Raw genomic sequence first — 14,400 nt, 5'->3', positions numbered from 1 at the left:
TGGGTGGGGGGGGGGGGGGGGGGGGGGGGGGTGGGTCACAAAGACACAGAGAAGCTTGAATTAATCTATTGGGATTGTCTGGTTCGTGGGTCTGCATTTCCAGTTGCCTCCCTCCATGTGGCCCAAGATCTGAATGTAGGTGTCAGAGCACAGCTGTCAGCTACTGACCCCTCCTCTGGCTCAGGAGGAGCTTTACCCTGCAGGGACTATTCTCTGCAGTATTCAGTGCTATATTTTGCAGGTTGTAAAGTTTCCATGTGGCCTAGAACTGTGACACAAAGTTCAGGTCCTTCTTTGTGATGTGGCAAACACTGTACCTTCAAAACACACAGCAACAGAGCTGCTCTTTGGATGGCAAAATGAAAGGGAAGATGTGTCCTAACCCACACAACTTCTTCATGGAAAAGCTGGGAGCTAATGCCCCATCTCTACCTTTCTCTTTTAACCTCTAGATAATGCTGCCTGCTTTGGAGAGCGCCTGTCTGAAAGGCTGTGGGAGTTTGGCTGCAGTGACTCAGTAAAGTGCTGAGCTGTTGTCATGAAAACCCAGAAAAAGTATGAGTCAACAAAAGGTGCTGCATTGTATAGTAAGAGCCTGTGCAAGTGCAGGAGTCTGCAGTGTGAGCTTAAATTTCATGTTTATGAGTTTGAATTTGACTCCAGTGTTCCCATGAATGCTGAACTTTGTGAACTAAGACCCAAAAAGGACTCATTCAAACGAGATGCAGCCTCCAGATCTTGTTATGCAAATACCAGAGATGTCAGCTCTATCTCTATTGCTGTGCCACATTTAATTTCCAAAACCTTAATGAAGTTGTTACTTACAGTGATTTCATTGACATATAAATGTTCTCCTTTACTGGGCTCTTCTGCACTGGCTTCTCTTGCACAGGGACATCAGACTCAGCTGTAGGGTCAGGCTTTGGTACTTCAGTAGTGCACTGTCAGAGACACGCAGCAACACAAGATATTAATGTCATTGCCCTGCCCACAGAAGAAACCCCTATTAATTTCCTTATTTTGTTCAGTGTTCATGCTGTTTAAACATATTGGCTAATATAGCCTGGGTTTCCTCACATCAGTCAATTCCCAGAAACTGGGAGCTAGAAAGGTGCTTGAAACTTAAAAGGTAATGCTGGAATTATTGGCACTGCCAGAGACTAGCTATATTAAAAAAAAGAAAAATTGTTGCCTTTTAATTTAAGCAGACTGAAAAAGAAGACTTGTACTTTGGGTATGCTTGACCTAGAGCACTTAGGTTTTGTGACAACATCACCATTGTTAATGTCCTTCAGTCAGATGTACAGTCTGTGACTTCTGCAGAAAACTGACCACTTCTCCTGACCACTTCTCCTGAAATTAGCCTCCCAAATTGGGTGCATGCCAAAATTTGTATAAAATTAACAGCATGATTTCTCCTGCTGCTTTGTTTCACATTGAAATGTGGATACCAAAATGTACTGCAGTGTTTTAAAAGTACTGCTTTTATGCAGCTTACTGGTTTTTCAACAGAACTACATTTCAAAATACATAAAACTAATGTACTGTTACATTCTCTAAATGAAGCTTCCAATTTCAGAAAAAAACCCCAACCCTACCCCATTATACAATAGGCAAAAGCCATTAACAATGAAACAGTCAATTTGGGGAATTTCAACAAAATCAGCAATGTTTTTGTCAAAATGCCACTTTGTACCAGGAAGATCCTTTGAATGAGTCTAGTGTATTTTTTTTTTTCTTGTATAAATGAAAGGTCTATTACCTATTTCTTTATCTATGTATTCCTTTTGCAAAGTACAAGTGGTTCCTCCTACCAGTTCCTCTTTGGCTCATTAAATGTCTCCCGTGTCCTTGGAGCTGTTAACAGAGCAGCAGAACTCACAGCTGAGAAACTACCTTAGCTAAAATATTGCTGGGAGTTTGGTAATAATCTTCTTCATCCTTTTTCATGTTTTCCTCTGGATCTGACAACAGCAGGTTTTCCTCACTGCTTCCCAGAATTTTCTCCTGCTGAAAGAATGGGTTTATATTTAACAGGCTCAGTTATACACATTAACATGCATGTTTCGTTTTTGTGGAGAAGTAACAGAATCAGCAAATATTCACAGAAAACATGGTAAGATACATCCTGTTTGCATGAGGGACAATTACTTAACAAAGAGTTTTCAAGATCTGAGCCTGGATGAGGGAACCACCAGTAAAAAGCAAAACACATCAGATGTTTGAAATGGGGACTCACACTGCTAAAAGGAAGTAATTACAAGGGGTTAGTAAGCAAGTCAGCTGTCTGCATGTCACTGAGCAGAGAATAGGTCCAGAGATGTCAGCAGATGTTAAACTTATGAGGCAAGAGAAATATTTTTATACAATGGACAAATATTGTTGTTTCTTGTTCTCTATACAGCAAGGTTATTTATTTTTCACACATGCCAAAACAGAAACATGAGCTTTGTGCTATTCCCTCTGCTTCAGGCTAAAAAGCTAAAATCTAAATTCCTTATCTTCTAAACCTCATGGTCAGCCTGTCTTAGCCTGAACAGCTGCATATAATATTACCTGCTCTCTGAGGCATTGTAAGTATGAGAAGAATTAATGAATAAGACAGGAAAGGTATGTACAAGGAAGAGACACAAAGAAATTCTTGACATTCTGACCAGAGCAGGACTGGTTAAAATCAGACCAAGGGTTAACTCAGTGCATTTCAGAGCTCACAAATGAATTACTGCGACTTTATAAAGTACTGTGCATCAGCTGGGCTATGCTGACTGCCCGTGACATTGCAATGCAGTTTCAACTATTCACTTCTTTCCACTAAATTTGGCTGTATTATCTCACACTTGCTGTCAGCCTATGTACAAGGATGGTGATTGCAGCACGTGATTTACCACCCTGCTAGCTGTGATAGCAGAACAGATTCTTTGCCCTGTATCTCAGCCACTCCAGGTCAGAGGTCAGTGCATAAACTGTCGGTAAAGATGGGTTTAAGCTGCAGAGTGGTCTGGTAGAGCCTTGGTTGTGCCTTCTGTCCTCTTGACTCTGCTGCAAAGGCAGCAATCCATGGCAGAGGAAAACTGCTGCAGGCACCAGCTCAGGGAACACAGGTCAGAACACTTAGCCACTAATACAAGATAACATTCATCTTTTTATCTTTCCAAATCACTCCTGCTAGATATGGAAGTGAAATTACTTGAAGACATATTAATGCTGACAGAAGGTCAGCTCTAAGATGTGCCTCAATTTAACAAGCTCTTGCTCTGTAATTTAGTTACACTGACTCGATTGCTACTGGCAAAGGCTGAAAACCATTTAGGAACAACTGTGGCACAGCTGAGAAATGTGCAGGGAGGGACAAATCCTCAACCACTGTAAATGCAGACCTTTCTCCATCAAGTTTGCGAGAGCTGCCACAAGTTGCAGTTGCTGCACAGAAACTGAGGCTCTGACTCCAAAACCCCTGGACACAGGTATTTCAAGCAAGTTTTTAGGAGATCATTTTCAGCAGTAAGCAAGAAAACATACTAAATATTTAGGAAGCTTTCATAGAGGAAATCAACTCGATGTGCTAGGAAAGAAGGTGGATAATCTATGGTCACAAATACCCAGGTGAGATAAAATCCAATATTCACTTTTGCAGATGGAACAAGGCAAGAGCTGTTTGATTTGTTCTGCTCACCAGGCTTGGAAAAACTCCTCTTGGTGAGTCACACTGAGCCTGATGGGGACCAGGATCTGAATAAGGCCTGTTCTTGTCTTCTGAGGAACCATTCTCCTGTATAAAAAGAAAAAAAGTTGACTCCTCATGAAGATACACTGGAGGTGCTTGACCCACATTCAGCTTCCTATCACCAAGCCATTTGCACAGAGCTTTGTGACTACAGAAACTCAGCAATTCCTTGGCTGCTATTTCACCCTGACACTGGACTGCAATTGCTGTGGGACAGCAGCAATGCTTTCCCTCCCTTCTATCTAAATATTGATGGGAAAGTCAGTAAGGCAGAGAGGAATTGGATCTGAACTCTCCTCTAAGCTTTACAGCCTAAAAAGAGAGAGAGAAATAAAAGCACAATCACAAATCAGGAGGAATGTGGCTAGCAGCTGCCAAAACAATCATCACATGCCTCTGCCAAGGCATGTCAAAGCAAATCTTCAGGAGTTTACTTAATGCTCACTAAAATTTGCCAGTCAGTTGAGACAAGCAGTGACTATTGTCTTTCATTGCCTTCACTTACATGCAGACTTGCCTCTAAAGTATTTCCCTTGTGGGGACTCTGTGGTGCTACACCCAGGTCCCAGTCAGGGTCCCCACCAGAAGAGACCACCCAGGGACCCACTGCAGAAACTCTGAACAGCTTTTGATGGAAAAAAAACCAACTGTGCAAAAGAAATGTTACAGTCATGCCTAGGCACAGACTCATTATTAAGGACAGTTAATTTGTTTACCTTCTGGTAGCTTGGCCTGTCTGGAAGGCTGGCCATATCTGTGGAATTCAAGAATAGTGGCAAAGAGGAAGTCCGGCTTCTGACTTCTGCATTTGGAAGATCTTGGTTCTAGAAATAAGGGAAAAACAGTATAAGAAAACAGGCACCTGTTGGGTGTGGGCTAAAATGTACTGACACATCTCACTAGAGCAAATTTTATTTCTAATGGCTCAGAGGCATTGTCTGCATGGCATTTTTTAGGCAGACATAAATTTGCCCTGCTTGCATTTTAAGCTGTGTGGAAGCTGCAGGGGTGTGAGTGAGACTCAGCTTAGTGCTGAGCCTAAACTGGTGGGCCTGGCTGGCTGGCAAGTGCAGAACCTTGGGCCTGAGCTTGAACTACCAGGGCTCCCAGCTGATTCATAACATTGACAGACTGATGTAAACCAACATGTAAATATGTCCGAAATGCACCCACTAAGTATAACACACAAGCTTTCACTCTGATGCATCACAGGTGTGGTTCATTGCAGCATAAAATCAATCCTCCCCTAATTTCCATATAGCTTCCTCTTCAAAGAGATTTCTTCAATGTAAAATCAATCCCAGTGCAGACAGACTGTGCAAGGCTTGATGCATAAATCCAGGGTACAGGATTTATATGAAAATGAATTTCTGAGTAACCAAGGTCAGAGGCAACTTGTGAGGCAAAGATCAGGAAAATTCCTTTGCACAGCTTTGTAATGAAAAAAAGAAATACTTTTTTTTTTTTTTTCTACAATAAAGTACAGTAACATGTCACCTGAGGGCAGCATCCACTTTTGTCCTCCCTGCAGACTGAAGATACCAGAGTGACCCAGTCGTCTATTTCCTGCCTGCAGTTGGAACAAGAGCAGTGAAAACTTACTGACAGGTAACACACAAGGGCAATTCTTTTGCCTACCCACTTCTTCCCATGGGGCCCAAAACAAAAACTCCCAAAACCCTGCACACCTGGGTTTCAGGAAAGAGTGCTTATGTGGTCACAGCCAGATGCAAGGCCTGACTCAGAGAGCTAACAAGGCTTGGGAATGCATTTGGGCCACCAGGATGAGAAACACGCCATGAAAGGACTGTTGAAGCTGTTTTTCATGCTTGCAGTGGATTTAGTTGGATTAATTCTGGAATGCTTCCCACCCAGTGTGGGCTGCGAGAGCCGCGCCCCAGGGGAAGGCATTGGGTGGCACGCTCAAGTAGCACCCAGGTATGTGTTTTTCTTCTTATCAGAATTTCACACATCAGCTGCTCTTCTGCAAAAAAGCAAAAATTCCCCCTGATGTGCTCGTGACTGGGAAACTGAAGAGGAGATGCTGGGAGCCAGCAGTAGAGGAGCACTGTGACAAACATCCTCCTCCCTCACCTAACTGAGCTTTGGCTGATCACCTCCACAGAAACAGTTTCTGCCCCTCTTCAGGACTCAATTCCAGCCTGAAAAAGCATGGACTACACCCCCTGCAGCAGCACTTTGGGGATCTGTTTTCCTCCAGGACAAGTTTTGCCTTCAGTCTGCTTCCCTTGATTAATAACCCAGTTTTCAGGCAATATTGTTGTTTACCCACGAGGAGCAGAACCTCCTCTACCTCCCAGGAGCTGCTGGGTGAGAAGGCAAAGGTCTCTGCTCTTTCCTGTCCCCTGAGCAGCACAGTTTGGAATGGCACTGCCACTGCCAGCCCTGTGCTCCCTCTGCTTTCATGTGCTGGGTGCTGTGACTGGGGCTGCAGGGAAGGTGAGCTCACCTGCCTGGGCCAGCAAAAAATTAACCCAGCCACGAGTAAGGGGAGACAATGCCATAGAAAAAAGCTGCTTTCCATTGGATCAGGCAGCTGAATCACCTCATCCCAGAGCTGAGACACAGAAGGGGAGTGGCTGTGAAGGAGCAGGACACTTCCTTGGGGCACAGCTTAGTGCTACATGGGTTTAACAGCACTGTCACATCCTGCCATGCTCACCTGCTCTCTCCAATGAGGTAGTAACATCTGTTTCCCGTGCTGATGGACATCACCTGCTCAGGAAGGCATTTAAACATCTTCCTCACCGTTTCCATAATTTCAGCATTACTTATGCCAACTTGAATACTTATGATTCTGTGAAGATAACCACAGGAAACATTAACATTATAACTCTACACAGTTACATACAAGTAAACACACACATATATGTGTGCATGTCCATATTTTACTATGAGCACAGCATAATGAGATCTGCAAGGGAAAAGTTAAACATTTTTCCACAGAAAAAATTGCTCAAGAAAATAAATGCACACATTCAAAAGAGGTGGTCTTTTCAATGAAGAAAATCTCCAGGTAAAAGTATAAAATTAACTTTTCTAAAGTGCTCAGACTATGGATCCTCATTTCTGGAAAAAGGGGTTTTTGGTTTAATTCAGAATCTTGAAAAGAAACAATAGTAAGAAAGATTTCTTGTGGAAGTTTTTTAGCCATTATAAAACAATAGATTTGATTTGAAACTAATTGTATATTAATAGTGTTTTAATGGAGGGGAAGAGGAACAGAAGTACTCTTAATGGATACTTGAAGCACTTGAAGCGCTACTTCCATTAACTTCCAAGAAGCCAAATTAATAAAAGTAATAACAACAATAATTATGGCAATAATGTAACCACAGACCACTGAGCAAGCTGCAATATTTTTGAAAGCTTCACAATGTAAATCCTCTTAATGGAAGAAGCACAACAGCAATGTGGTGGGTGACCTCCTTGCCTAACAATTCCAGGAGCCTGGAGTATTAGCCTCTAGATCTGACAGGAAATATTTACATTTCCCATTACATTTCCTGTTTCTCTTGCTCATATTTCACCAGTGAAGGGTGCCAGTCCAAAGCCAGTGACACTCAGTCTTGCTGCAGTAGGCATGTGCTGACAGGAGGGAAATGACCAACCCAAAGGAGCCAAGCAGGGCAATTTCTTGGCAGAACAAGAGGCAGCAAGCAACCATAATCAGCCCAAAGGGTTGTAAGAAAGTCAGGAGACCTTTGCACAAAGCTGTAAAGCACTCTGTGAAGCTGCAAGCGGGGAAAGGGCGTGTGCCACAGCTGAGAGTGGCACAGCCTGTCCTGATCCACGTGTGAGTGAAAGCATGGCGCTGTCCTCACAGGAGGTGAAATGTGCTCTGCTGCAGGAACACAGCCTGGGGGATCGTGCAGCCAAGCCAGGTATCTCACTGGCTGATACATCACAATCACTCAAACAAAAGTAAATTACAATGAAGCAATTCAGGATTTTCACTTCTACATGTATCATAGTTGCACCCAAAGCCTACAAATCCCATGGGACACTTGTGGAGTTCATTGGGTTTGAACCAAGAACCCAATCCTTGTTCAGTCAGGAACAAGTGCTTGTACAATCAGTGGCCATTGAAGAGTGCTGATACATGACTCAAAATAAAAAAGATGATGCATTTGAGCTACATACTGATCAACAGCAATGGAGCCTTTTATGTGTTGGCCTTTTAGATACTTCAGGATGTAATTCCCTGTGCTGGACTTGGACAGGACAAACAGACGCCTTTTCCAGGAATTCTGCCAAAGAGAAAGAAATTTGTGTCTCATTAAAATTCAGGACAGCAGATATGAGGGATTGCTGAAATATGACTAATTTGTGCTAGTATACCTGTGAGCTGAAAAGTTGGTGAGGTGGTGATTTGACGAGGAATCCGTGCTTGCAGACTTCACCTTCAGGGCAAAATATATTTTGAATTCTCACTAATCAAAGAGAAATGAACAGCACCATTACTTAACTTGCTGCCAATTATCTCTTTTAAAAGACCTGTTTGAACTGGAAATTGTTGCTTAGCACTGGGCTTCTGTGCTTAAATGGCCATAAGACAAACACAAATCAAGGCTATAAAATATAGAGCCAGGCCCTGCTTCCCTGATGTTAATGCTGACAACTGGCCCAAACTGCAAAGTAATAGTTGTGAAAACGTAGGGGCTCAGAAGATATCATGAGTTGCTGTCTTATTTAACTGATCTTATTTAACTTTTGGAGTCTGGTGTTACTTAGCTTCATAATCAGTAATCTGAAATACACCCCTAAAGAAATTCATAGGTGGCATTCAGTCAGCTAAGGATAGGTGATCTCACAACTTTACTACTGACAAATTTTAATATAAGAAATTTTGTACCTGCAGAATTTATTTTATTTGTAGAAGCCATCCTGATTGTTTCTTCCACCCAGATAACAAAAAGAGCAAAAATGTTGAAGCTAATTCCTTTCAGTTTTCTTGCTGCAGAGCAGCATTTCACTGCACACACAATTGCTGTTGAGAAAATAACAAAAATCTTACAACGGTAAATTTCCATACTGATGATCAAAATACATAAAACAGCCATAATAACTATTAATTTAAATATCTTTATAAATAATTTCATATTAAATTATACACTATATGCTATATCTGTTATTTTATAATACAATAAAAAAATTACAAATAACAAATATTATCCACTTTTATGAGCCAAAAAGATGATTTGCCTAGAAGTGATGAGAGCTGCCAAGAGAATTTCATTTGGCCCTTTCTTTGCACTAGTGACAACACCTGTAACCTAGGAATATTGTCTCCATGTATGTTTCTGACACTGCCCTGCCTCTATAAAACTGGCATAACTTGGCCTAAAAAGTTTAAAATATATGTAGAATATACAGTTATAATACTATGGCAATTTTAATAATTTGCAAGTTTGTCGTACTAATACAATGTTTTTCAAAAGTTTCCCTTTGCCTTACCTCAGAACTCTCATTCCCTGCAAAATCAGACCTTGGCTGGAAGTTGTTGTACCCACAAGGAGGTTACACAGACCCCCTCGTGCCACCTGAAGCCACAGAGCCTCTCCTGGGAAAATCTGAAGGATTACAAGTGCTGCTCTCTGGTTCTTTACTGAGAACCCTGGCTGCAGTGAGAGATTTAAGGGCTTTCCTCTGCTTCTCTTTCTTCAGCGATTTTCTCCATGGTGCCAAAAGCAAACATGGTCCAGTCAGGAGTAGGCTGGTCAGGAATGGGGTGGGTTACACATGGAATCTTACCCCTGAGACACAACTAAAGCTATAAACTTTCATTCCTCCTGTTCCAGAATCTAAATGGGAATGACCCACTGCAAGCTTAGGTACATCAGAGGTTTCTGTACATTTCTGTCTGTTTTGTTTTTGTTTTTTTTTTTCGGGGAAACCTTTGCAATTTTTGCCTTTTGGGAGGAAAGATTTGTTGTCCAAATGCCGTGATAAACTGTTATGAAATTTGCTTCTAGGGTTTTCATCTGTTGCCTACCAGAAAAATAAAAGGACAAAAAAGCAATTTCCAAAACTAAAAATGACAGTACACAAAGTCAATAGTAGGGGCACACACCTGGGGTTGCAATGAAAGGCAATGTATTGTTCTGTTCAGTGTGACTGACAGTCACCTCAACTGGCAAACCATGCAATTACTACAAAACAATGTTCCAAGAGTCTCTGACAGGATAAAAGTCTCTTCTGGATGTCAGTAAAAGTCAAGATTTGGATGGATAGACAAACACCTGTGAGATTAGTTGTGCTGTCTCACTCTGCCTTTTGGGAAAAAGTTTTTAATTGTTACATCTAATTGTCTTTTCAACAGAAAGCAACATTGTAAATAGGTCTAATTCAAAACAGAAAATGCCAATTCCATGATTATACCCCCTCAGATTTTTGTATGCCAGGCATTAAGGGATTTGATTGCTTCAAACCTTTTGAAATGCAATGAGACATTTCAGTCAAAATGCAAATAAAATGCCTCAAATCATTATGATGAAAGCTATTATAAAACTTCAAAAATTTCCAAGATAAGGAAAACAAACGGTGTTAATACTTACAAGCAAAATGTCTTCATGGTGAAGGAGGTTATTAGAGAAGTACACCTTCAAGTAAGTCCAGATTCCCTGTCCTGCCTCCTGCAGCAAAACACGATGAGACCTTGCCCTGCATTGTGACTGCCCTCTTATAATCCATGTATAAATACAAACACCCTGAAACATGACCCACAAGGAAATTCCTGTTTCTGCATGGGAAGTAAACAAAGACTGCTCTGGAAAGGGGAAATCCAGAGGATTAATATTCACTTAGAAGCAATGAAAAATATGCCCATTTGAGGCAGTGATAAATGTCCCCCACACAGAAAAAAATCCTGGAGACAGCCTGGTTTTGTTGGTTCAGCTTTCTGAACAGTCCCTTCATTTCCCCACCTGTTTCTAAAGCCTAATATCCACCCATGGCTGGAACATAAAGCAGCAGTAAGAGCCCTAAAAGATCATAAAAGTGCCATAAATTGAAATCAATTTCAGATTTAAAGAGCATTTAGTTAAACATACAATGGTGAAGCAGGATTTCTTGTGCTGCCCATGTCACAACAAGGTAATTTCAGTGTCAGTTTTGGCTGAAAGTGAATTTTTGGGTTTCTCTCCAGAAACATTCAGTGCATCAATAATGAACTAAACCATCTGGCTAATCCTGTAGATGGCAAGGGAATTGCTTTCCAATAGAAAATAGTCATAAATTTGATCAGGGGAAAAAAGCTAAAACACCCTGCAGCTTTTTGAATCACTGTTCAGCAACCTGGCTCTGCTGAAAGGGTCAGGGGTTCCCCACTCTGAGTGGGCTCCTTAGGCTCACGGGCTGCACAGCTCTCAGCCACCTCAGGATCACCACGCAGGGGTGATGTCTGCTGGTACACAATCTTCTTTTGAAATAATATTAACTTTCCTGGATAGGATCTAAAGCAATGCTCATCTAGCAGAGATAATGGTACTGACACAAGGGGATGTTCTTCTCTCTATCTTTCACTTCTACTCTAAGTTAATCTCTCCATGTTGCTTTCCTCTCTGGCAGTGTATCCAGGTATTTTATGCTGATTTTTCTGTGTCTTATATACTGGAACTGGCCTGAAGTTCTGGAGACAAGGGAATATTGTTCACAGAAATTTAAAAACAGGCTAGATCTCAAGCAAATTAAAACTAATGAACTATAAAGACATGAAAGAACCTCTAGAGAAGTAACAAATATTGAAACGTTAGCTGCCCATGGTAAACCAGGAACATCCTTAATTCCAGAAAATAGCTTAAGCTGGAGCTATCTGGCAGAAGCAGCAGGGAGAACACACTCACATGCACTGCTAGAGCACTGTACAATTTACTGTGTAAAGGGCAAGAGGAAGCACTGGTGGAACATGCAATTTCCAATAAAATACTTCCACTAACTTTGGTTTACTCCAAGAGAGGACGTGGCCTGTCCAACCAAAGTCACCCAATGCCAAATTCCTTTTCTAACCCACCTTTCCCCTGACACTGTAAACCTCCTCCTGAAAAGATGCCAGAGACCACCTGCACTCCTTAAACTGAAAGGGACTGGAACATATCTTGGTTGGTTTTTACCAGATCGAGTGACAAACATGCAGATATACAAAAGAATTTTTTTTAAAAAGGTCTTTATTGATGTCATGCTCAATATTTCCATAAATCACCACTTATTTCATTCAAACAACTGTAAATTTATGAAAAAAATATGTGTCTCACTATGTCACAGTATTTGTAAGAAAATAAACTTAATCATTTGCTAACTTGGTTTTCATTTTCTCAGAAGATTGTAAGGAGTGTAGAGTACATTAACTGGGAAAAGAGTGAACAACTAATTCTTTATCAGTTTAACCAAATCATTAAACTTACTTTTTTGACCTAGCTACCAACTAAAAGAAATATAAAAAGTAGAAATATAAAGATCACCAACAAAACTCTAAAACACAAAATCAAGACCATACAGTAACTAAGAAGGCACTTCTCGTTTCTGATTCAAGTAACCATTTCCAGTTTTGGCAAAAAATCCTCACATCTAGAAGTTAGATCTAAACATACATTTGTTATTGGAACATATAATTCTACCTTTTCAACATTAAATTTTAATGTTTTGAAGCCTTATCATTAACTTTTGAATCAAGAAGCAGACACTTTTATTTCTGCAAGCAGAAGAAATGCAATACCATTATTTCAGGTTGTTCTCTCAGTCAATTGTCATTTGCAAGGCAAAATATCTTCACAAAGGCACTTTAATATGGTTCCATCCAAGTAAAATTTGCCAATCTTCTACAAAGATTTTAATTTTGATTGTTCTGTTTATTATATTTCTATATTGTTCAGGTAAATAATCTAAAAATATTGATTTTTTATACATTCATCTTATGCTAGAATGATGACTAAGTAAGCTGACTTCCAGACTGAGCACAGAGCAATCATGAGCCTTCATGAATAATGTTCATTAGAAGAAAATTAATACATTAGAGTAAGAAATGCCCTTTTAAATAGCTACAAACTGTTTTATTACTGGACATACCCATAATATGATGGTCTTTGGGAATTTCCAAGAAAGTTATGGTTCCATGAGCTAGTAGTAATGAGAAGGACTCTCAAGATTTTTTTGTTTTTATTCTTAATTTACAATCTGATTTCTGGGAAAAAGCTTTATGGGTCAGGTAGCTGACTCATAACATCTTCAGTAGGCATAAATCATCACAGCCACACTAAGGGAAACCAAGACACAATAATTAGTAATAGCTGTCAGGCTGGCCCACAGCTTCTTTAAAATATTGTATATTCTCCATCCACGAGACACCCCCTCTTATACAACATTAAAAAATCTCGCCTTACCACATTTCTGTTATTAAAAATGTGCTACTCCTGTCCACACTCACATCTCCACCCAAAACCTGCCCTTTCAGCACGGGCTGCACTGAAATGCCCTTTCAGAAGTAAAGCTCCTTGGTGAGCATGGAGACCACGCAGGGAATCTGCTTCTTCTCGCTGAAGCGCGGATCGTCGGACTGCGACTCGAAATTGGTGGCCACCACGTAGTTGACCCGAGTGAGGATCTGCATGATCTCAAGCTGCTTTCCATGCTCATTCAGCACAGAGCACAAAGACTGCACAAACCAGGAGCCTCTTCCAGGATTTCTCCAGGAGTAATAACCTGACAGGAAAGACGAGGAAGAAAATACGGGGAGAGTTATTTTTGCTCTTTTGTGTGAAAGACTCTGGGCAAAGACTGACAATGCACACACTGAAACTGCTGTTACACATCCTACTTCATTACAATTGAGAATAACAGAGTTATTTTTGCTCTTTTGTGAAAGACTCTGGGCAAAGACTGACAATGCACACACTGAAAGCTGAACTCTCAACTGCTGTGTTACACATCCTACTTCATTAAAATTGAGAATAATGTATATTAACTCTCCAAACCTCACACTGCTTATGTACCATTCTACATTTTGGCACCAGGGAATCTGCAAGAAGTAAAATTACACAGGTTTCCTTTCTGAGAATAAGTATTGTGCTGAAACTACTCCTCCTCCTGCCTTCACCACACGTTCAGCACACCAGGACACAGAAGGGCAGGATTCCCAGAACACAGTACTGCCTTTGCCATCTGAAATCTCCCTTTTCCTCTGCAGCCAGTGCAGAAGTGGGGGATACCCAATGTACACCAAACCTTTGTTCTTTGTCCATCAGTGCACAATTTATCATCAGGGGATCCATCTCCAATTCAGTCAGTATGGATGGTGAGTTTTCAGGCTTCTACCCCCATCTTACCCTCTTTTCCTTACCTGGCACTGTGGAATAAGCAAACAGAAAATCTGCTTCCACTGGGATTTTATATCTCGGGTTGGCATCTGTCTCCAGGGTGTCATTGGCAGGTCCAGAGTCAGTTTGTATACCTTCATCAAATTCAGAGCCTCTGCAGGCCTGAAAGCAGACAACATCAATAGAATGTTTCCAGTAAGCAGAAACAAGGTTTTATAACAATTAGTATTCATCACAGTTTTTTAACGGATTTTAATGTTTTTTTTAATTCTAAGCAGTACTTTGCATGTATTAAAAGCAGAGATACAGTTCTGGGGGATAACTAATTGTTCAGTGATAAAGTTA

The 14,400-nt window shown here is 40.9% G+C and overlaps 2 protein-coding genes across 2 annotated transcripts in view; both read right to left on the bottom strand.

Annotated features, from left to right (window-relative positions):
• PLEKHS1 (pleckstrin homology domain containing S1) overlaps window positions 1–12,812 on the bottom strand; it is a 15,244-nt gene extending 2,432 nt beyond the window's left edge. The window contains exons 1-10 of the mRNA XM_041415541.1: window positions 12,809–12,812; window positions 8,601–8,735; window positions 8,087–8,178; window positions 7,889–7,995; window positions 6,408–6,542; window positions 5,222–5,294; window positions 4,441–4,548; window positions 3,674–3,769; window positions 1,897–2,010; window positions 826–941 (exon numbers count right to left, since the gene is read on the bottom strand). Coding sequence (XP_041271475.1) covers window positions 826–941; window positions 1,897–2,010; window positions 3,674–3,769; window positions 4,441–4,548; window positions 5,222–5,294; window positions 6,408–6,542; window positions 7,889–7,995; window positions 8,087–8,178; window positions 8,601–8,735; window positions 12,809–12,812 — 980 coding nt within the window. The remainder of the gene's footprint in view (window positions 1–825; window positions 942–1,896; window positions 2,011–3,673; window positions 3,770–4,440; window positions 4,549–5,221; window positions 5,295–6,407; window positions 6,543–7,888; window positions 7,996–8,086; window positions 8,179–8,600; window positions 8,736–12,808) is intronic.
• Window positions 11,893–14,400, bottom strand: part of CASP7 (caspase 7) — a 21,590-nt gene continuing 19,082 nt past the window's right edge. Inside the window, exons 6-7 of the mRNA XM_041415915.1 lie at window positions 14,079–14,217; window positions 11,893–13,441 (exon numbers count right to left, since the gene is read on the bottom strand). Of these exons, the coding sequence (XP_041271849.1) occupies window positions 13,218–13,441; window positions 14,079–14,217 (363 nt within the window). The 3' untranslated portion in view covers window positions 11,893–13,217. The remainder of the gene's footprint in view (window positions 13,442–14,078; window positions 14,218–14,400) is intronic.

This window comes from Onychostruthus taczanowskii, unplaced genomic scaffold (genome assembly GCF_017590055.1).
Source record: "Onychostruthus taczanowskii isolate IOZ18803 unplaced genomic scaffold, ASM1759005v1 scaffold5, whole genome shotgun sequence".
NCBI classification, from domain to species: Eukaryota; Metazoa; Chordata; class Aves; order Passeriformes; family Passeridae; genus Onychostruthus; species Onychostruthus taczanowskii.
Note: the sequence above shows the minus strand (reverse complement) of the source record. Positions and strands in the feature narration are given on the sequence as shown.